The sequence below is a fragment of the Bidens hawaiensis genome, unplaced genomic scaffold (assembly GCF_021521415.1).
Source record: "Bidens hawaiensis isolate Kalapana, Puna unplaced genomic scaffold, B.hawaiensis_p1.1 tig00031688_1, whole genome shotgun sequence".
NCBI classification, from domain to species: Eukaryota; Viridiplantae; Streptophyta; class Magnoliopsida; order Asterales; family Asteraceae; genus Bidens; species Bidens hawaiensis.
This window is the reverse complement of record NW_027505217.1, coordinates 111,424-132,908: the sequence shown is the minus strand read 5'-3', so window position 1 is coordinate 132,908 and position 21,485 is coordinate 111,424. Positions and strand designations below refer to the sequence as shown.

The window sequence follows — 21,485 nt, the reverse complement described above, 5'->3', positions numbered from 1 at the left end:
TAATTTAATTATAAGTTTAAAATGTTTAAAAATAAATGAAAATGTTTTTATTGCAACTCTAAATACATTATCTTTTCAATTAATAATCAAATTCAAATGTTAAGGATGGTTTATATTAATTTCTGTTACTTCTCATGCTAATATCACTTCTTTCTTTCATATGTTATCATAAATATAAATTCATCAGTGTCATGTAGCCTCCATTATAAATAGACATTACACAAGAGTAATTTGGAATACCACCATCACCCAAACTAAACCAATTAATCACATGGACATCTTCACTGAATGGCCTCTCACAACGGTATTAGCCCTCACCATATTATGCATATTCATATACCGTGGTACTCTAGCCTTTAGTAGTTCATCTAAGGCTAACCTTCCCCCAGGCCCTCCAAAGCTTCCTATACTTGGAAACGTGCGCCAACTATTAGGTAAAACTCGTCATGAGGCCCTTTGGCAACTTTCCAAACAATATGGTCCCGTTATGCAAATCAATATTGGTTCACAACCCTTCCTTGTCATCTCTTCTCCTGACATGGCCAAAGAAGTATTGAAAACACAAGATCACAATTTTTGTTCCCGTGGACATTTCCAGGCGACCAAACGACTTACTTACAACTATAACGATGTTGCCTTCTCGCCACACAGCGATCACTGGAGGGAGATGCGAAAGCTTTTGGTCACTGAGTTCCTTGGTCCCAAGAGGGCTAAACTGACTAATAACGTCTTGTTGACAGAGATGAAGAGCGTCATCCGTTCTTTGTCTTCAAATCCACCAAACACAGAAGTAAATCTAAGTAGTATGTTTTTACAAATAGTAAAACATAAGGTGTGTAAAGTGGCCTTCGGTAAGAGCTATGGAGAACAAAAGCTAAAGGGTCCATCATTGGATTTTATGCTTGATGAAACCGTCGAATTACTGAATGGATCGGTTGGTGATTCTTTTCCTTGGTTAGGTATTTTTATTGACCACTTTAGTGGATGGAATCGTAGGCTGAATGATGGCTTTAGAAATCTTGATATGTACATCGATATATTCATTGAAGAGCATCGAATAAATGAAGTTGAAGAAATAAGCGACGAGGACAAAGATTTTGTCCATACTATACTTGACATGGCTTCCAAAGAAAATGCTTCCGGCTATCGACCGAGTAATGCTGACTTAAAAGGTCTTTTGATGGTAAATGATTTATTTTATTACATTTACTTTTATATAGATCTGATTAAATATAATGCTTAGCTAATGTTTCAGGATGTGCTCATAGGGGGAATTGATTCAACTGTCTTGGCATTGATATGGACAATGTTTGAGATCAGTAAAAATCCTAGAGTGATGGAAAAACTGCAAAATGAAATCCGAAACTGTGCTGGAGAAATTGAAAAGGTAGAAGAATTCGATACCACGAAAATGACATACTTGAACATGGTGGTCAAGGAGTCACTAAGATTGCATACGCTTGCCCCGTACTTGATTCCACACGCATGCTTAAACCATACTCAAGTTAGTGGTTATGATGTCTTTCCCGGTACGCTTGTGCTAGTTAATGCTTGGGGACTAGCAAGAGACCCAGTCACCTGGGGGGGAAATGCTAATGAGTTCTATCCAGAGAGGTTTACGACTCCTGATGTCGATTCTGGAAGGGAAGTGTTTGGGATGCTCCCTTTTGGAGGGGGGCGAAGGGCCTGCCCAGCTAAGAACACAGCTCCAGGAACTTTAGAGTTCGTGATCGGAAACCTTCTATACTGGTTTGATTGGGAACTTCCTAGTGGAGTGAAGATTGAAGATTTGAACTTGGAAGAACGGGGCACCCCGGTTCTTAGGATGAAAGGTCCACTTTGCCTTGTGCCCAAAAAGCATAAGCCTTAATAAAGTAACATCGTTTCATCTTTACGCCAACAATTTAAATAAAGCCGACATGCTAAGAGCTAGAAATATAGAACTTGCGTTATTCTATGTTCGAACTTTATTGTTAAATATTCTTTATAAATTCTAGAGCAATCATCTTTCTTGTATCAAAGCTTTGATAATTGATCGTGTTCGCTTGTTAGGATTTATGTATGTTCTTTGTTTCTCCAGGTTGCTACTTGCTAGTTTATGCCGACCGAGGCTCTTTTTCGTATTTAGTTTATTCCTGTACATGTGTGTTTGATAGCAAATTAACTTTCACCGTTTCTTGGTGTAGTAATCCCAACTTTTTCCTCTACATGGTAATCACAAAAATTTCCTCTACACTTATTATTAAGATGGTAAAACTTTCCACATAAATCAAACACACAAGGATCATTCCTGATTTTTCACAAAACTAAAAGTGGCTCCCCAAGGTCCTCTCCATGCATTGTGGCATATAATTTTATAGGAATTTCGGTGGATCCGTAGTTTTGTGTTTCATTTTCTCATTATGTGTTTGATGGATATCCATGTCACACCATGTGTTTTAGGACTTGATGTTTCATACAAATGGTGGGATGATGGGGAAGCAATACGTTGATGATGGATGGCAAGAGCACCTGGTGGTGGAAAATAGGTCCTAAAAATATTGAATATTATAAGTATAGGAAAACAGGTCCTAAAGGTTTGCCAAAGTCTAAACTAGAAATTTACAAAATATATTCACAAGATATTGTAGAATGGGCTCCAAAAGATACGCTAAAAGCCTAGCAAAGACCATCAATTAAGGCCCAAAGATAAATTGAACAATAAGTAACAAGCAAAAGGTCATAGGTCATGATTCAAAACCATCCTTACATCATAATATGTATAAAAGGTACACAACAATCTCTTAAAACACTAATCTTTACTAATAACTTCCATACCCTCCTCGTCTTAGCTGATAGATTCCTAAATCCAACGAATCTGAAAATCTCCATAATTGCTTACCTTTGACTGTTCCATCATCCTGCTTCTTCTTGGACGACTGTTTGGATATTTACAAATGAGATAAAGCATGTGTATAAAATTAGCTGATAAAAAGCTGTACCTTCTTCCTTTATGAAGCTCATTGCTCTTCCTTCACCTGATAATGACATCAACAATGAAGAAGAAGGCTTGACGATCTGTATACTGGTATGGCCTTGATCCTCCTGTTTAAGTAGCTTCTCGTACGTGATCTGAAGAAAAAATATCCAACAGAAGAAAAATTGTCGTAGTGCAGTGAAAGTGCAATAATTAAGAATGATCTTTGTTAGATATAACTATTACCTTGACAAGGTCACTTAGTTCTTTAAAATCACTTAAAGGAGAGGTTGATCGTAATATTAGAGATCGAGGGCGGCAACACCAAAGTACAGCTTCCAAAAAAGCTACATAATCTAATAGTTCTTTATGGGTGTCTAGTTGTAGCTCAACATGCTCAAGCTCATAAGGTGGCAACGTGACCGTCTTTAGCTTCTCTAAATCTATGAATTTCTGCAAGGCAATTGAAAAATATATGTAACTTTGTTTTCGGGTTATTTTATATAACTTTTCGCAACAAACTAATACATAAATGGTTGATCAAAGAAATGAACCTGCCTATATGTTGCTTGAATATACAAGTTCAAAACCTCGAACCCGTTTTTCTGGTACAAAAACAGCCTCAACATGTAGAACCAAAGAGTGTTTATATCACCGTCGAGATAGCATTGCATGCATACATTCAAATGGGTGGAAAGCCTTAACAGAGGCCATTGATAATACATTACCAAAGGGTAACCAAATGAAATCAAACTAGGGGCACTTGACAACCGGAGGCTGTCGAATTTAGATTTAGTATCCAAAAAAAAGCTTTCAATGATAGGGAGGCTGGATGAGAAGTTGGTAAAACCATTCGAGTTCGGTGAGGGAAGCCCAAAGTAAGGCACAACTACTAGCTTTTTGCATGACGCTAAGTTCATTTGTGGTGCCCCTATTCCATATATATCTGTTATAAAAAGAAACAAGAGATTTGGAGCATCAATATCTATTCTCTCAACTACAGTGTCGTAGTCAATCCAAACAACTTGAAGATTTCGAAGACCATAAACACAAACATTTTTGAAACCGTCACAACTGACGATATGAAACTCTTCTAGACGAGGGCAACTAGTGGTGAGATGCTTGATCGCTTCATCATCTATCGAGACGCTTTCAAGTTTCAACTCAATCAAAGACTTAAACTTGACAGCGTCAAGCATCAAGGAAGATGGCAACTCACAGCCTCGAATGGTCAAAGACTCTAACACGGAAACAGATAAGAGCGTGTTAGGCAAACGATAATTAGAAGATGAGTTAGTAATACTAATATCAATTACTAACTCATACAACCCGTTGTTAAGAACTAGTTCTAGGCATCTGTTAACGATATCTAATTCTGCATGCTCCTCGAGAGTTGCAACTAGCTTGAGCCTATATAATGTAACATTTTGAAGGTAAAATCTAGTAGTGGCATAATCAACGTACTTGAAAAAAGTATCCCGAGATGTAAAATCATCATCAGAGAAATATAAAACCGGGAAAGAAGCGGTTAAGTGCAACCAGGTCTTAGACAATACACTCATTCGAACAAGCTCGGTAGGAGAATTAAGAAAAGAGAGTATGTGATGAGCAATGAAATCAGGAAGCTCTGAAATCCTATCCATCATAAGTTCATAACTCTCCAGGGTTGCCAACTACAAAATTTAAAAAAATAAAAATGGACAAACCATATAGGGGAAAATTAAACATTGTTGCAAAATTCCAATTTATTCCGTGGTTCTCAAACGGCAGTGGTTGCATGCAATGTAAAGAAGGAACAAAAAAAAAGGTGAACAAAAATTTGTTGAAAAGGCCATGGTTTAAAGAGACGGTGGAATATTGAAGATGGTGAAAGTGTGCAGTGGTCCTACCAGTTAAAATAGCTTGTGCAGCGTGTCTAATTTCTTTCAACTTTTCTTATGTATTGCATCGTATCTCCGATGCATTTGTTCTTTATTTACTACATCTCCAACAATGTATTATCAAATTTTCATATGCACATATGGTATAGATAATTGGATATATGGATTACTATATATTCGTACCATATATTTAATTTAGTAAAGAAAGATAAAAACATAATAATAAATAATAATAAATTAGTATTATTAAATAAATAAAAATATATATGAGGAATCAGACGTAGATTTTTTTTAATATGAACAAATTTTATGAATATGTTTGTTTTTAGTTAAATTATATGATTGAAAATTATAAGGATTCCAACGTCAATGCTTTAATATATGGTCTAACTAGTAGAATAGTGAGATTTATGGTTAGTTTTTTTATCTGGTTTTGAAAACAATAAAAATGAAGTGTGATGGAGTGATGGGTTAGGAATTTAGGTGTTTATTCGGCAAGGACAAGGTGGTAAAACATGCCGAGAAGAGATGATGCGTACGTGATTTCCTTTCTTTATTTGTTGGATTTATTTCAAAGTAAAATTCAAATAATTAACCTGAAGTAGATCTTGCATATGATTTTTCTCTATATTAATTTTTTTATCATCAGTCATTATTTATGTTTTTTTTTTATTTTTTATTGTTACAACTTAACTCCTTATTAAAGATAATCTAGAATAGCAAAAGAAATACGGTATAATTTGTGTCGCAAGTATTCCCATTTATTAAAGAGAAAAATTGTTATAAATTGAGTGCTCAATAATTATAAGGGTTTTGATTTTTGAAAATATTTCTCCATTGCTCAATATTTCATGTGAACCAGGTTTTATTTTTGCCTCCATCATTTAGTTTTGATGGTATCTAGTGATGGCGGAAGACTTGACGAGTATGTAGCGATCACTAGTTTGTCCTTGAACTGAATGAGTTTCATCTAATCGCATTATCATGCATTCGGGTAAGTGTTCACGGGTGTCGGCCTTGTATGAGGGTTTTCTCTGGCGAATGTATCCCGATATGGTGAATTTCGTCAGTGACTCATTTAAAGTATTTGTTGGCCGTTATATGTGTGTGTGTAGTTCTAAAAAACAAAAAGATATATTAATTTGAGGGACATTTACATATATTTACTTCCTAAGTTTGCTTATTACATATTTATCCAACCCTTAAACATCAATTACATATTTCCCCTCCCTAAACCAAATATATTACATATTTATTCATTTCATTAAAATTAACTAATTAATTTACCTTTTTACCTTAATGAACTAACTAAACAACTATTTACATATTTCCCCTTTTTAGGGGTGTGCAAAAAGATCTGAATCCGAATTATCTGAAACTCTGAATACAAATTATCCGAAAATACGGATATCGTAGGTTTTGGATATCCGAATTTTCGTATTCGGATAATGTTTTTAACAAAATTCGGATAATTCGAATATCCTTATATTCAAAATGCTTTTTTAATATATTATTTAATTAGTATTTGTTAGATTTCAAAGGTTCAAGGTTCAGACCTTAAAATTTAACCCTGATCCTTAATTCCCGTCTGCTCTTGATATCGGCCTCTCGCACCAGTTATTCATTGACTGAGAATTAATATGCAGTAATAAAACCAATGTTGTAATCCAGTTATTCATTAACTGAGAATTAATATGCAGTAATAAAACCAATGTTGTAATCCATTGGCAGAAGCTTATTTGCTTTTCTTCTAAAACTTGATGGGCTTTTCTTCCTTATTAAATATTCAAGTGGTCTTATTTTGCTTGTTTTTTAATATTGAATGAATACACTAGAAAGACAAAGTATCTGAAGTTCTGAACCATATATAGTTTTCAGAGATCAGTTTGTTGACTTTTTTAACGAACTAATTAAATTGATAGAGGTAAATGAGTAATTTCATTTAAGAAGAGAAAATCTATATTCTATATATTCTATTAAAAAAATTTATTTGGGCTAACTCCTATTGGTTTATTACTATAGTTTTCATACATACTAAGGCTTCTCAAGTTCTCTTGGTAATTAAATAATTCAAAAATAAATAATATTATTCAAAAGTAACAATTCAATTCATATATTAATGCTAATAATAATGATTATTATATTAAATAAAATAGTAAACCTCCTAATTTATACATGTAAAGTTGAATACTATTTAACTCTACACATTTTGATCATATATATTTAACACATAATGTTGGTAGGTTAGACACTTTTACATTAATGATTTTATAATACTTTATGCCGTTTGAAGTTAACCGTTATTCTTCATGTCAAGTAGACTAAGGTATGCTTTTTACGTTTTCCGGGTAATGTTTATAACTTCCATGTTTTTACAATTATATTATGAACATCCAATAAAAAAACCACAATTGTGACTTAACTTAATACTCTCTGTTGTCCCGTTGTTCTAATTGTTACGTTTTGTGTATTAAAATCCTTCATAATTAAAAGTTTTTTAATTACATCGAAGCAGAAGGCAGTCGGGCAACAAACTGCGCCGCTTCCCCTTTTCAAATTGCAAAACCCAATCTTTTAAACAGCAAAACTAAATAGCACGCTATATACGTTTTATTCTGTCAACATTTATGGTGTTCCTCATTTTTATATAATAACTTTGTTATATTATATTACAAATGTCTTTAAAATCAAAGAAGCGTAACTTTGTTCAATCAACCTCTTCCAATAAAAGAGGTAATTCAAACGGTTAGTCATTTTAATATTCTTTATTTACCATTCAAATGTTATATAATAATGCTTTTTTTATATAAAAGTGCAGTGTCAACACCAACAGAACCACCGAGTAACATTGAACGGTAACAAATTATTTATACCGCTTTAATACAGTAACATATATTTAAATTCATTTTTTAAGTTATTAGCTTCAAGTTAAAGCTTACATCAAATGATACAATATAAAATAAACGTGAACAAGTATTTCTACACCGCGCGCTGCGACGGTGCGGGTTAAATGCATTATATGTTCGAAGGCTATCACGTTTTGCTACTGGCACGCGGCGAGAAGTCAGTTGATATTGGTTTGATTATTATGGTAAAAGTTTTTTGGCAAAAGTTCATCAACAAAGTTGATGGACCAAAAAGTAAATGTATGAAACTAAGTTGAGAGGTCAAGAAAATTTAAGTGTAAAAACCTTTATGCCAAAAGTCTAATAAACCAAAGTTTGTAATAAAACTGGTTATAAAATTATAAGAAAAAAAAAACTTTAGTCTTTACCTTTTAAATGCATATATAATACTTGTGCAATTGTTAGTTGTACATTATGTAGGAATATTTGAAAATTGATATAAATAGTAAATGTGTGAGTGTAGAAAATAATGGTTTTTAATATATATATGTGTGTGTGTGTGTGTGTGTGTGTGTGTGTGTGTGTGTGTGTATGTATTGTCAAATAACAATTGATTTTATGTACTATCAATTATACAAAATGTAACAAACATAATTTGCCAAAAATAAGTAAACTAACATAATGAGATATGTTGTAACCATCCTTTTCAATGCTGATTGACAACATATTTAAATGTATATTAACACTTAATGTTGAAATTCAACTTTGTTTGTTTTTGTTAGCTTGTAATAAATAATAAAGGGAATATCTCATAGAACAGTAACCAAGTTTCAAAAGTGTTCCAATTAAGTCACTCATGTAATTTTTTCTTAAATTGGGTCACTAAATCTTCAAATTGAGTCTCACCGGTTTTTTTGTGCGTCAAGAAAGAAATGGAGGATAAGACGTGAGGGTCGGAATTCACAATATATGTATTTAAATTTAAAAAATATAAAAAAGTGTTAATTATATTAAAATTTAAAAATAAAAAATAAAAAATAAAATACCGCATTAGTTTACTGACTATTAAAATTTTAAAGTATATTGTTTAGATATTCCTATTAAAGTTATGAATTTTTAAAAATATATTAATTTCTACAGATATTAACACATTAGTTTACTTTCCTCAGTACAATTGATAACATTTTTTGGGTTCATTTTAAATACTTAGCTAATTCGCCTAAATCCAATTACATTATAATTTTTATATAGTGTGTACGTATTTTTCGGCATGATGTTTCGTAAGGACGACCAACATGATAAGTTTTAGTTATCGTTTTGACAATATAATTTCTTATGTTAAGTTCTTAAGTTCTATATTATGTGTTTGTAGTATTTATTACAACATTTATTTGTAAAATATATATGTTTTTATAGATTTTTTTCATGTTTATATGACTTTACATTATATTTATTTGTGTATTTAAATTACGTACGTGATAAATATTATGTTGTCATCCCAAAAAATATATACTACAAATTATCTTGTCATTTGAAATTATATGTGTTTGTTAGATGATTTCTATATTTTCATCCGTGTCGTACACGGGTCAATAACCTAGTAGATAATTATAATTTTAACATTGAGAAGATACGTAAAGAAATGAGATAATTTAAAGATTAAGTGAAAAAGTGGTGTGTAAAGAATACGACCCAAATTACCACTTTCATTTGCTAGAATAGAAAAAGAAGGGCCTTGTAATTGAAATGGATAGAAGAAGCATTGTGGTATGTACAGTAGCCGGGTTTCTAGGGCTCGTATCTGCTCTTTTGGGGTTTATTGCAGAGGCCAAGAGGATAAAGGTAATCAAATTAATTTAATTACATTTTCTTTTTCTTTAATTGAAGTTAGGGTTTGTTTGATTATTGCAGGGTTCCCAGGTTGAGTTTTCATCTCCATCTGAATGCGTGTACCCGCAGAGTCCAGCTCTGGCCCTTGGATTAACAGCTGCTGTGTCTCTCATGATCGCCCAAATCGTCATCAATGTCGCAACCGGATGCATCTGTTGCATCAGAGAACATCCATCAACCCTTAACTGGACACTGGGTCTTCTCTGCTTTGTTATTTCCTGGTAATTAACTAATTACTTGATTAATTACCCGCGATGCTCGTTTTAACTTAAGACAGCTCGTTTATTATTCATTAATAATAGCTTATTTAGATATTTTTATAATCGTTTACATATATGTTTATGGTTCTAATATTTTTTATATATAATCATAAGTATATTAAATAATAGTATTTGTTATATTTATATAAATATATATATATTTTTAGGTTCGCGAGCTCGATATGTGAAGCACAGGCTCGAGCTCGCCCAATAAACGATCCTCAATAAAAGTTCAAGCACGCTTATGCTTGGCTTGATTCTAGTTTTTAAATTTTAATGAACCATCTCCAGCATCTCACAAGCGGCTTGGCTCATTTACACTCCTAGTTGTGGTTGATTGTAGGGGCGTAAACAAGCTGAGCCCTAGCTCGTCAAAGCTTGAGCTCGACTCATTTTTAACTTAGAGAGCTCCAACTCAGCTTGGTTATTGTTTACTAATTATTTAATTGTTTATTTTTATATTTTTTAAATCATTTACATATATATTTATAGTTAATATTTTTTTGTATATTATAATATGTGTTACTTAGTTATTTTTATCATAATTTTGCATATAATAATAGTTTTTATGCAAATATATTTTTAGGCCCTCGAGCCGGCCCGAGCTTGTTTAACAAATGAGCCTCAATAAAAGCTCAAGCTCGGCTGGATTCGAATTTTTAACGAGCCAATCTCGAGTAGCTCATGAACAGCTCAGCTCGTTTATACCCCTAGTTGATTAGGTAAGTCAGTTGATTGTGTAAGTTGTCATCGATGATGATTGAATTTGAAGGTATATGCATATGCAGGTTCACATTCGTTTTAGCATTCCTTCTTTTGTTGAGTGGGGCATCATTGAATGATGAGCACGGAGAAGAAAACATATACTTTGGGAACTACTACTGCTATGTGGTAAAGCCTGGAGTCTTTGCTGGAGCTGCTAGCTTGTCCTTGGTAAGTGTCATCCTGGGCATCATCTATTATCTCACCTTCAATTCGAGTTCAACGAAGGTGGTTAGTCAAACAGGCATTGCTATGGGCCAGCCTCACCCCAACCAAGATCCTGTTTTTGTGCATCAAGATACCTATGATAGACGGCAACTCTCGTAGATCAGTTGTGTTTCCATTTACAATTTGATTCTCTTTTCGATGTAATCGCTAGAATATATCCAACTGCGTAATTAAAACCCTATTTTGACCTAGAGGGTTATGTTGAATATAATATGTTTTAATCAATGAGAATGAACTAAAAGTAATAACTATTGAAAATGCAGGATTTTGGTGTTTAATGCCTAAATAGATTCATAATGCCAAAATGGTGTATTGGCTAAATGTTGATTTTGAATGGTCCCTTGTACTTTACCAACTGTGTTTGGGGTGTAAAAAGTAGAAATGAAAGTGATCAAAGATGAACCGGTAATTTGGGTTAGAATGATGTTATTTTAATGAATGTCTAATAGTTAAATAATGATACGTTAAGTTGGGCTAGAGGAGGATTACAAGGTACTCCAAAAGAGCATTGATTATTTAATGGGACGGAACGCAACATCACGGTTTCCGAATAACTGTGTAAATTTCCGGTACATTATATATATTTTTGAACAAACTACGCCACGGTTTATGGTCCATGTGATTTAGTCTTTGTTTCAACTAACTCCGCGCTTCTAGCAAGGGTCGCCTTGTCTATTTACCTCTAGCTTGATTAGGAAGAAATCAAAGGGATTTAACCTTAATTGCTGGTTTACAGATACCGACCATTATACTTGTAGTTGATTATCACCTCAAATAAAATACTCCAGTCACTGCTCGTGGATGTAGGTCAGATAAGACCGAACCATGTTGCAATCTCGTATCCTTTTATGTTATTAGTGTGTTTCACCAAATCGCCCATGAGAGATGGAAAGAGAAACTAATCATTACATTTATACATTTTTCTTCTATTTTTTTTTTCATGATCATATAATACATAATGTTCTGAATTGATCAAGCCCCTATATCAATACAAAACCAACTTTAAGTAGAATAATCTGCTTGCCAAAAATAGGAGAAAGAGTGTGTCGTGTGTAGTAAGCCGTTTTATAACCACATTATGTTCTTAATTCAAAATGCACTCTATTGCCCTAGAAAGGAAAGATAAAGGGAGAGAGATCAAAGAAGTTGATTTGTATACATATTTTAAGATGTCTAAATACATATATAAGATGATCAATGATCACTTAAAAGAATATACATATCACAATCACCACCCACATATCAAACTTTGGCAAGTAAGCAAGCTATGCCAGACAGATAAAGGTTAGAATGTTTACAAGGTATGTTTACTTTTGGAGAGAATAAGATGCTTGATGCCAGTGTAAGACTTTAGCTCCTCCAAAGCATCAGATGTCTTTCGGGACATAAACAATCCAGATGTGTTGCCGCCGTTGGATTGGGCCTCAGCCTCACTGCAGCAACTAGAATCTTGTCGCAGAGGCGGTGCAGTTCTCAACATACGAACAAGGGCACCTACTGCAGCATCTTGTGATTTTTTACCACTCTGACTGTCAAATGCAACATTACCACAAGACTTTAGTAACTTAATACATATACACGTAGATAATAAATAGTTTCTATTTGCACAGCCTGTCTAAAACTAATATTATTTAGGGTAAACTGGTTTTAGAAAGGGGTTTCGCAGTTTTATACGTTTACAGCTCATTCATATCATAAGATAGCCACTGCAGCTGAAAACTAGACTCTTAAGTTTTCTGGTTAATTAGCTTACTCTTGTCCAAGTAATTAAAGTTTTAAGCACTAGTTCTGTTTAAACCCATAATAATTTGTTCAGATATTATTTTGAACTTTGCTGCAGACTGGATATCTTGAAACAGTATAAAAACAATACAGCATTGACAAAACACTGCGTATACTATTGTCAGTTCCATGGCCCTCGTACAAGAATTTAATCAGTCAGTCATCATTAACAGCCAAGCTTAAGGCAGAAATAACCTGACAGGGGAATCACAAGTATCAACATCATCAACAATAAATGGACACGAGAAGTCAATATCATCCAACTCATCCTGGAGAGACAATCTACTGGAGCTTCTGGAGAATCCAATACGAGGAGAACCACTTGATGAAAGCAAGCCAGAAAACCTCCCTGAATCATCTTTTGAAACCTGTGAAATAAGCCTTAATCAGTGCAGTTGCAGTTGCAGTTGCTTTCTTATAGAAGGCATAGGATATGATTACCTTGTGATTGGTTGACCCGGAACTCAGATCCCCAACCCTTGACATCTCAGACTTTTTAAGGGACCTAATGGCGGGTGAAGATTCATGAGATGAGCGTGTGCTTCTAGGCGACAGTGGTGGAAGAGAATGTCGATTAGGATCAGATAAATTAGGAGAAAGATATCTGGGAGTTCTGGTAATCAGGGGATTAGGAATACTGACAGGCCTAGATTGCATGTTAAGGTACGTTGGTGGAGACGGAGAGAACGGTGGTGAATCATCAAAGCTGTGGCGAGTTGGGGGTCGGGTGGTCCTTTGACCATAACCATCATAAGAAGATGCGGCAGGTGAAGAAGATAAATCATAACGCCCACTGGAGGAGTGATATGCAGGCGGAAATGGGTTCTGTGAAGTGAATTGACCTCCACTTGTCCAGCTATGTGGGCGTCTAACAGGAAAAGACGTTGGGAACGCTCTAAACGGATCAGTAGCAGGGCTGCCAACATAATCCGTAATGATCTCAGGTGGACACAGTGCCGAACTTTCCAAGTTGAAATCCGACAGACTCTCACGATATCTCACAGATACAGAAAGACGCCCATGCTGCGCTTCAACCGGAAAGAAGCTATAAAGTTTCATCACCTGTTCCTCTGACCGAGTAAAGGGGACACTAAATGATGACACCTTGTAACTTATATCAAAATCGCAAGCCTTACCCTTAGCCTTACTACGGTACGCCCAATAAGCTGGAAGAAGCCTCATCATGGCGTACAAAGATCGCAACAAAATAATCGACTTCTTATACGTTTTCTTATAAGACTCACTCGACTGAGACACCCTCGAATACTCATACTGAACAACCCACCTCTCGATAACGGTCTCAACCAACGCCCCGTATCCAGATCCATTTTGCCCTTGAACCAATATAATATCAATTACCATAGGCTCCATTAAATTCCGGTGCCAAAAGTTCAAACCGTCAAAGGCGGTCGGACGCTCCCCTAACGCCAAATTAAACCATTTGTCACTCTTTTTGACCTGATGACTACCCAGAGGACCGGGTCGAAAGGATGGAACCCGAGACTCCAAGACAATATGCAAAGTTTTTAACAGAAACTGGGAAACAATTTGGTCAGTTCTTCCATGTTCAATAGACTGCAAGTCCATACTAAAACCCTAATTCCATTCCTCAGTTATGATCAAGACCCATGTCAGATTTTGGATCAAGATGACAAATTTAAGTGTACATAAGCTAAGATCGGATTACAAAGAAGGTGAATTTGATCCAAAGGAAACAGTAAAACCCTAGAAATTGGAAGGTTGACGAAACGTACCAGAGAGACGTGAGATCTAACAACGAGATAGAGAGATTGCGTACAAGGCAGAGCGGAGCAAGTGATGATATGATATGATCTTATTATTAATCCATCTTCATCTTGATTGGTTAATCAGAGAAAAAGATTCTTCTGATGACGTCATATCATAAACACTTTAAAATTTTAATTTTTTTCCTTTTTCTTTTTGGATAGTGATTGTCGTATTTAATTGCTTGGAAACATCAAATATAAGTTGTTGCTTACAATTATTGAATTTCAATTTATGGTGCAAAATCTATTTCTATCAAGGCAAGTTGGGTTTGTAACTTTGCTTGAATAGACTACATAATAAGCTAATGCATGATTTCAATTACTAGGGCTGAGCATGGTTCGGTTTGATTCGGTTATTAGATGAAATCGAAACCGAAGTCATCGGTTTTTCGAATATAGAAACCGATTGGTTTTTGGTTTTTCTGTCATTGGTTATTTTCGGTTCGGTTATAGTCGGGGTTTTTTTTCCAATTATGTGTAGACATTGCAAAAAAAAATGAAAGAAATAAAAAGTGAAAATGACGATTTTAAGCTTGTAACAACATATTAGAGTATCAGATAAATATTGAATTCAAAAAACAAAAATAGACGCGTATTACATAGAACCATATAAATACAAAGTTGCTAGAGTAGTATAGTTTAAAATTCAATAAAAATCTTAATAAAAAACACTAAAAGTTTAGTCTCAATCTTCATCCATCATCTTATTCATTTTCAAAATTTAGTCTCAGACTTCATCATCTTCATATTCTCATCAATCGGTTCGGTTTTTTATAAATGGATAACCGAACAGAAACCAAAAATTCGGTTTTTCAAAAAAAACAAAAAATTAACCGTCGACGTTTCAGTTTTTTCGGTTAATTCTGTTTTCTGTTCACCCCCACCAATCACTTTGAAAGGATAGAATCAAGAGTATGAACCCGTTGATCAAGGGCTATAAGATTTTCTTCAATACTAAGAGGCTTCTTAGAGGCCCTCAAGTGCAGTTACACCACGTCTTCAAAAATCTTAAAAAACTTCAATTTCATCACCAACTATAATTAAATATCCTTACATTTTTCACATCATCATCCACTTTTTCTTTACTTTTAAATTCTTAAATTATTATAATGTATTGAAACATTTAAATGATTAAACGGGTTCACATTTGAAGTGTTTCGTCCATTTTGCTAAATGGATTTTTAATGTTCAAAAGGCCTAAGCAGAATAGATTATTGCAAAATTTTGTATATACGCATGCTAAAGTTAGTGTAATTTATTAAAGTTTAATCATGCAATAATATATTGATTATTTAGGTATAATGGATTGTAACAGAGGTATCAAGCGTGATAACTTACTATTTGATAGATACGGGCATTTGAGATTATCAGATTTTGGACTGTGTAAATCGTTGGATTGTAGCACAGTGGAAGTCAAAGCTACAAATTTGTGAACATGTTGATATTGGAGCGGCAAAGCTGGAGGATGGTGGTGAAGTGACGACTCCTGAACCTAAAATTAGGGTGCATTTGTTGAAGAAAATACATAGTGCAGGTCTATGCGATCTGTTTGTTTTTCTGAACCTGCCATGAAATTTACACCCAATAGGTTAGTCTATTATTTTTTTTTATTTATGATCTTGTAGTTTGTATTTCATTAATTCAAGCTAAACAAAGACATATAGGAGAAATATATTACAATCTTAAGGTTAAGAATGGACACATTTTTGCTCATTAAATCACTATCTTTACTTCATTTAATTTTATTGGCGAATACATTCGTTTAATATCTCAATTGTTCTTTATATTTTTAATTTTATTTTCTGTGTCAGTTTCCAAGCCTATCTTCATTGCATGACCTTATTGATCTTGGATAGGTGATCAGCTAGCAATAGGAAAAGAACAGGACAGTAGGAATGGGGAGCAACATGTGCCTTCATTCGCGTTAAGAATTGGTTGCCACATTACATGTTGACGAGTTGATTAAAAAAGCATATGGATTTGCTGGTGCGTTCCCTGGTATGCCTCTTGTATATAAAATTATATATACACATTAGCTTCTAAATTAACAGAAAAACAAAAATCATAGGCATAAAGTATAGTTTTTGGGTTATCAAATAGTTTACTTGGTGCATTGTGTGTTATTTTTGGATATTATCTGGTTACGGCAGGTTCGATTCAAACCCATTTGTACCAAAATGAATTATATCACTATGGTGCATGTGTTATGTATAATCGGCCGTTAGTAACAATTCGGTTCGGGTTTGGTTGCATAGTTTGGGCTTTGTTGGGTACCTTTTAAAAATGCATAATATATTGTCACCAATGTGTTTATAGTTAGTAATTTTCTATTGAGATACTTGAGTAAATGAATTTGTAGGTGGAAATTAATACAACTAAAAGTGAATTATAGTTTGACACAATATTAAAAATTTAAGGTTCGAGTTTGAGTTTCGGGCATCAAAGGGCAAACATCAAATCTTATAGCTGTTATTAAAGACCACCAAAAAGCAGTAGTAGGTTTTTCATCTTTGGAACATGGGAATTACCCAAATTCTTTTGTTGGTAGATCCACTTAAAACGAAACAATGCATTATACCATGACTTTAAATGACTGGTTTAAAAAACTGATTTCACTTTGGATTGTATTTGGATGTTAATAAGATCTTTAAGCCATATGACCTATGAAGTATCAGTTTTGGTTTGTATCAAAATGGGTTGTAAGCAAAGTGAGTATTGGTTATTTAAAAAAGTATCAGTTGTGGTTTGCATCAAATATTGAGGACTTTAATTGGTCAAATTGTGTTCGGTTTAGAAATGGATAAAAGCAAACTGGATTCGGGTCATTTAAAAAAGTACAAGGCTATAATCTAAACTACCAACACCACATAATATGGCCCATGAGGTTTGTGTGTACCTACTCTTATAATATGGTCATGAATTTTTGTCTGAATAATACCAATTTAAGTATTAATTTTAAAAGTTTAGGTTTAAATTATTAAGTTTAAAAAGAAACAAAAGCCTAAACTGAAGTAACTAAATAAAGCAAGTTTATTTGAAATTATGTATAGACTAAGTTCGAACTTAGGACTTTGTTGGTGATTATCGGGAGACCACCTCAAAACTAAATAGGCTGTGTTTAAGGTAAGTCCACGTGTAAATTCAAAACATATTTAATTAGAATGACAGCTAGCCACATGTTTTTAAGGTCACATATGAATTCCTGCATATTGTAGGTTGGTAAGAGGTGGAATGGATCATGGATGCAAAAGTCAAATCCTCACATATTAAGCTGAGATATCGAAAGAAAAATGGAGGGATGGAGATGTTGATAGAAGAGAAATTTAGATGGTCAAGATATGCAATTCTTACGTGATGCGTGAAAGTGACTAATTTTTCATTTCAAACAGGATCGCATAGTGTAAAAAGTGAGTTGATTAACAATATAATTGTTGTATTGTTTGCAATCATTGACGTTACCACTTGATTAATTCTTTAATGAAAGGTGCGATATTGTGCTTTTGACCCGTTAGAGTTGAAAAATATTTATAATTAACCTAACTAACAAATATATGCGTATTAATAAAAAAAGTTGGTTGAAAAATATAATTGCAAACTGATCAAAAACAAAAGCATGAAAACACCAGCGTAACACACGGGCTAAAAGCTAGTGCCACTGTATTATTATTACTAATGGTACATATGAAACTGATAAAGGACTATCGTAGTTTATGCTGTGATATACGGGCACCATCTCAATGTTTAAATTTGCATCCACTATGAAAGTTTATCACTCGGTTTTTCTTCTTTAATTCTTTTTTTTTTTTTAATTATATTGATAGTTAAAGTTGTGCTTGTGTTTGATGATAGGTTGATTTATGCTGGAAAGCAACTTGCAGATGACAAAACAGCAAAGGACTACAACATTGAAGGGGGACTGTACTTCATCTTGTTCTTGCATTAAGAGGTGGATGTTGATTTTTTTTATTAAAAAAAAGGATGCAGCTTCACCGCAACCGCCTCATCTGGTTGCGGTTGCTATCGTGCTAATGCTATGCTATACCTGATTGATGTTTCTTTTGATGATATTCTATATGTTGAGACATGTCTTATCTGATTTCCCCTCATTAACAATGTTATTTGTGTTTCTATTTGTACTTGCTTCTTTTTTATCCTGTTTTTGCATTTGAATAACTTGTCTTGTCTTTCATGTTTATCGTGTTTATGTCGATGGTGCGAGAAAAGGTAGGCAACAAAACCGATTCATGATTTGAAATCGATTAGAAACCAATCTGAACTGATCCGGTTACGGGTTTGATCTCAAACCTGAACTATCGGTTTTGACCAGTTTGGAATCCTAGCCCTTAAAACCGCTTTGGCATAAGCCGGTATTTTGTAATAGTTAAGAGAGCAGTGTAGAGCCGGTTTAAAAACTAGCCGTTTTATAAAATGGGCAGTGCCATTTTGCCTTATTTTTTACCCGAATTACCTTTTTGCCCCTAACTTGTTAGTATAATGCAGGTGTTGGTACAATATAGGTATTATGTACATTAGTTTAATCATCATACCAGAACACTCTAATCTTTAAAGGCTCGTAAATTCTCCTTTTAGTAACTACATCCGACTATCCGAGTATAGCCAATCACAAAATTCTGTGGTGTTGGATCATTTGTCACCCATTCGAAGGTGAACTTATGCGAAGAAAAATACAGCACTGTGATTTTTAATCCCATTTAACACAACTCATTTACAAAGTACACAATAACTTCGACAAAGACTAAACTCTAGACGAAGACCATGATTGATAAAGGCCAAAAGTGCTACCAAAACAACGAAGCTGATGCCTATTTAAAAGTAAAAAAGTAAGTTTTTAAGAACATATTGTAATTTTTTTTATAAACCAGGTTTGTATGATCCGGTTCTGATACCAGCCGTCCCTTACCGGTTTAGATTATTTCCATTCAAAATCAGATTGGGTCTGAACCAATTTGGTTTAATCAAACGCTAACTTTGTTGACCAAATCCAAATAAATTAGTTTTAAACCAGCCCGGTTTAGAAAAACACTTCAGTTGTGCACCTCTAGTTGCGGCCTGCGGGTGTGAGTGTGGTTCTGCGGTGGAAGTGGAATCACAAGATTCATTTTGATTTGATTACCTGGTAACATGGTTCATCCAAAACAGTCACGTTTGTAAATTTTTTTTTACCAAACTTGAACATGCATTAACTTCTGAAACAGAACAAAGTTAAAGTTTGCTAGTACTTTATTCTCAACAAAATTAATAATTGTTTTTATAAAAGATACTGAGACCTAGGAACTAAACAGTACACACACGCACTGCTTAATGAACAAATAATGATAATGATATATTATATACACTAGGATATAGCCCGTGTGATACACGAGTGATTAAAAAAATAAAATAAAAGGTTGTGAATCTATAGCAATTAAGAAAAAGAGAAAGCTAACATCAATTCATTCTAGTTGAGTTGGTAAGTCACAGACATTTTAAAAGTAAGGTAGTGAGTTCGATTCCCACCAACATATTTTTGATTTTATGTTTCATGAAGGGAAAATTATAAAAATGAAAACTTATACACTTGACAACCTATGTGAAAGGTCTAATTGAATGACATGTGGAACATTGTGTTGCTTTAATAGTAAAGGTAGATGAACATTAAACCAAAATCAGTATTCTAACTAAAAAGTCAACAAAAAAGAAAGGAAAAAAAATACAAAAGGGTCTTCAGTCTGTAATGTTGAAGCACAACTTTGCTTCATCCCATGGACCATTAATCTCAAACTTATATTCTTGAATCCTAATCAACCAATAAGGACACACCAAGTTAACAAACACCAACACCCCCAACAACACCACAAACACCACTTTATGCAACCTATAAACACACCCCAATGTCATTACCATCAACACAAATGACACCAACAGATGCAACCGAAACGAGTACTTTTTAAGACAATAAGTAACCAACGGCGCAAAAAGAAAAACTTGCAACGAAAATAATATTATTGCAAAAACAAGAACCCTCAAAGGGAGCCGCGAAGCAATCAAAAGTGAAGCCACAATCCACGCGTTTAATGATATATTACTCGTCAAAGTCGGATTCTCCAACGCACCGGGCGCTTTTATCGTGGACCAAGTGTAATTATGCGAAAATAAATAGAGAACAACGAGTGACGTGGTCAACGCCCATATAGAATCCGAGCTGATTGACCGAGTCAGCGTGTGGTATATCGGCGACAATACATACAAACCAGTCGTGAAAAACATGATTTTGATCGCGTAACTGAGTAAAAGGCTTAACGAAAGCATTTTGGCGGTTAAAACAAGAATAAAGAAGCCTGACCTGACAAGGGTGATATCGAGAACAATCAGAAACTTTTCGGTTATTGTGGAGTTAAGCGTGTGAGCCCACACTAAAACGACTAATGACACAATGCAAAGGTACTGAGAAATGGAAACCGAATCGAGCATTACTTTTAACATGTCACGTTTAACAACGTTTGCATTCATGACCATTTCTTGGAGGAATGTGTCGTCGGTGTGATTATCGTTGAACCCAGGTTGCATACCTCCATATGCAACTTTTCTCCATCTTCTTTGGGTTGTTTCCATTGATGATATTCATTGGGTTATTTGGGTACCCCCAAATGATCTAAACTAGGCCTGGAAGTTAACCGAATGAATACGAACAAGGGGATGCTCGTGCTTGTTCATTTAACTTTAAACGAACACAAACACGGGCAGTTAATCAAACAAATATTTGTGTTCATGTTCGTTTATTTAAAAAATGAGCATGTTGTTCATTAATGCGTGTTTGTTTGTTTAAAATCTAAACGAATAGTTCACAAACATAAATGAACAACGATAAATGAACATATATGAACTAATGTAAATGAACACAAACAAAAATAAACAAACATAAATGGACACAGTTAAATGAACACAGACAAACAAATACAAAACCATTAAGTAGATGATTCATCCGGATAATATTTAATTACTTTTTATTAATATGTAAACGAACATAAATAAACGAAGGACATAAATGAACAAACGAAACGTGTGTTCATGTTCATTTGTGTAATTAAATTAAC

At 34.1% G+C, this 21,485-nt stretch overlaps 3 protein-coding genes and 2 pseudogenes across 4 annotated transcripts; 2 read left to right on the top strand and 3 right to left on the bottom strand.

Moving 5' to 3' along the window:
* The first annotated feature begins 217 nt into the window (after positions 1 to 217).
* On the top strand, positions 218 to 1,870 carry LOC143611565 (parthenolide synthase pseudogene; annotated as a pseudogene). Its single transcript, XR_013149792.1, has 2 exons — positions 218 to 1,183; positions 1,256 to 1,870. The product of XR_013149792.1 is annotated as a parthenolide synthase pseudogene (transcript).
* A 1,025-nt stretch (positions 1,871 to 2,895) lies between these two features.
* On the bottom strand, positions 2,896 to 4,599 carry LOC143611564 (putative F-box/LRR-repeat protein At3g58880). Its single transcript, XM_077085761.1, has 4 exons — positions 3,511 to 4,599; positions 3,203 to 3,409; positions 2,982 to 3,111; positions 2,896 to 2,918 (listed from the first exon to the last, which is right to left on the bottom strand). The coding sequence occupies exons 1-4, from the start codon at positions 4,597 to 4,599 to the stop codon at positions 2,896 to 2,898; spliced, it is 1,449 nt and encodes a 482-aa protein (XP_076941876.1).
* A 4,824-nt stretch (positions 4,600 to 9,423) lies between these two features.
* LOC143611574 (protein MODIFYING WALL LIGNIN-1-like) lies at positions 9,424 to 10,961 on the top strand. The gene is made up of 3 exons (XM_077085768.1): positions 9,424 to 9,524; positions 9,594 to 9,793; positions 10,621 to 10,961. The coding sequence occupies exons 1-3, from the start codon at positions 9,429 to 9,431 to the stop codon at positions 10,919 to 10,921; spliced, it is 597 nt and encodes a 198-aa protein (XP_076941883.1). The 5' UTR covers positions 9,424 to 9,428; the 3' UTR covers positions 10,922 to 10,961.
* A 1,014-nt stretch (positions 10,962 to 11,975) lies between these two features.
* LOC143611568 (autophagy-related protein 13a-like) lies at positions 11,976 to 14,210 on the bottom strand. Its single transcript, XM_077085763.1, has 3 exons — positions 13,046 to 14,210; positions 12,800 to 12,972; positions 11,976 to 12,351 (listed from the first exon to the last, which is right to left on the bottom strand). Exons 1-3 carry the CDS (start codon positions 14,189 to 14,191, stop codon positions 12,117 to 12,119), a joined length of 1,554 nt encoding a protein of 517 aa, XP_076941878.1. The 5' UTR covers positions 14,192 to 14,210; the 3' UTR covers positions 11,976 to 12,116.
* A 5,905-nt stretch (positions 14,211 to 20,115) lies between these two features.
* LOC143611579 (phosphatidylinositol N-acetylglucosaminyltransferase subunit C pseudogene) lies at positions 20,116 to 21,003 on the bottom strand (annotated as a pseudogene).
* Between the last annotated feature and the right edge of the window lie 482 nt (positions 21,004 to 21,485).

What these genes read in the sequence shown, in the direction of transcription:
- LOC143611574 (XM_077085768.1), top strand. Translation starts at nt 9,429, where the DNA reads ATGGATAGAAGAAGCATTGTGGTATGTACAGTAGCCGGGTTTCTAGGG. An exon ending in CAGAGGCCAAGAGGATAAAG is followed by an intron (nt 9,525 to 9,593) that starts GTAATCAAATTA and finishes TGATTATTGCAG; the next exon opens with GGTTCCCAGGTTGAGTTTTC. An exon ending in CTCTGCTTTGTTATTTCCTG is followed by an intron (nt 9,794 to 10,620) that starts GTAATTAACTAA and finishes ATGCATATGCAG; the next exon opens with GTTCACATTCGTTTTAGCAT.
- LOC143611564 (XM_077085761.1), bottom strand. Translation starts at nt 4,599, where the DNA reads ATGGATAGGATTTCAGAGCTTCCTGATTTCATTGCTCATCACATACTC. An exon ending in TTCAAGCAACATATAGGCAG is followed by an intron (nt 3,410 to 3,510) that starts GTTCATTTCTTT and finishes ATTGCCTTGCAG; the next exon opens with AAATTCATAGATTTAGAGAA. An exon ending in GAGCTTCATAAAGGAAGAAG is followed by an intron (nt 2,919 to 2,981) that starts GTACAGCTTTTT and finishes ATATCCAAACAG; the next exon opens with TCGTCCAAGAAGAAGCAGGA.
- LOC143611568 (XM_077085763.1), bottom strand. Translation starts at nt 14,191, where the DNA reads ATGGACTTGCAGTCTATTGAACATGGAAGAACTGACCAAATTGTTTCC. An exon ending in CCGGGTCAACCAATCACAAG is followed by an intron (nt 12,973 to 13,045) that starts GTAATCATATCC and finishes CTTATTTCACAG; the next exon opens with GTTTCAAAAGATGATTCAGG. An exon ending in ACTTGTGATTCCCCTGTCAG is followed by an intron (nt 12,352 to 12,799) that starts GTTATTTCTGCC and finishes TGCATTTGACAG; the next exon opens with TCAGAGTGGTAAAAAATCAC.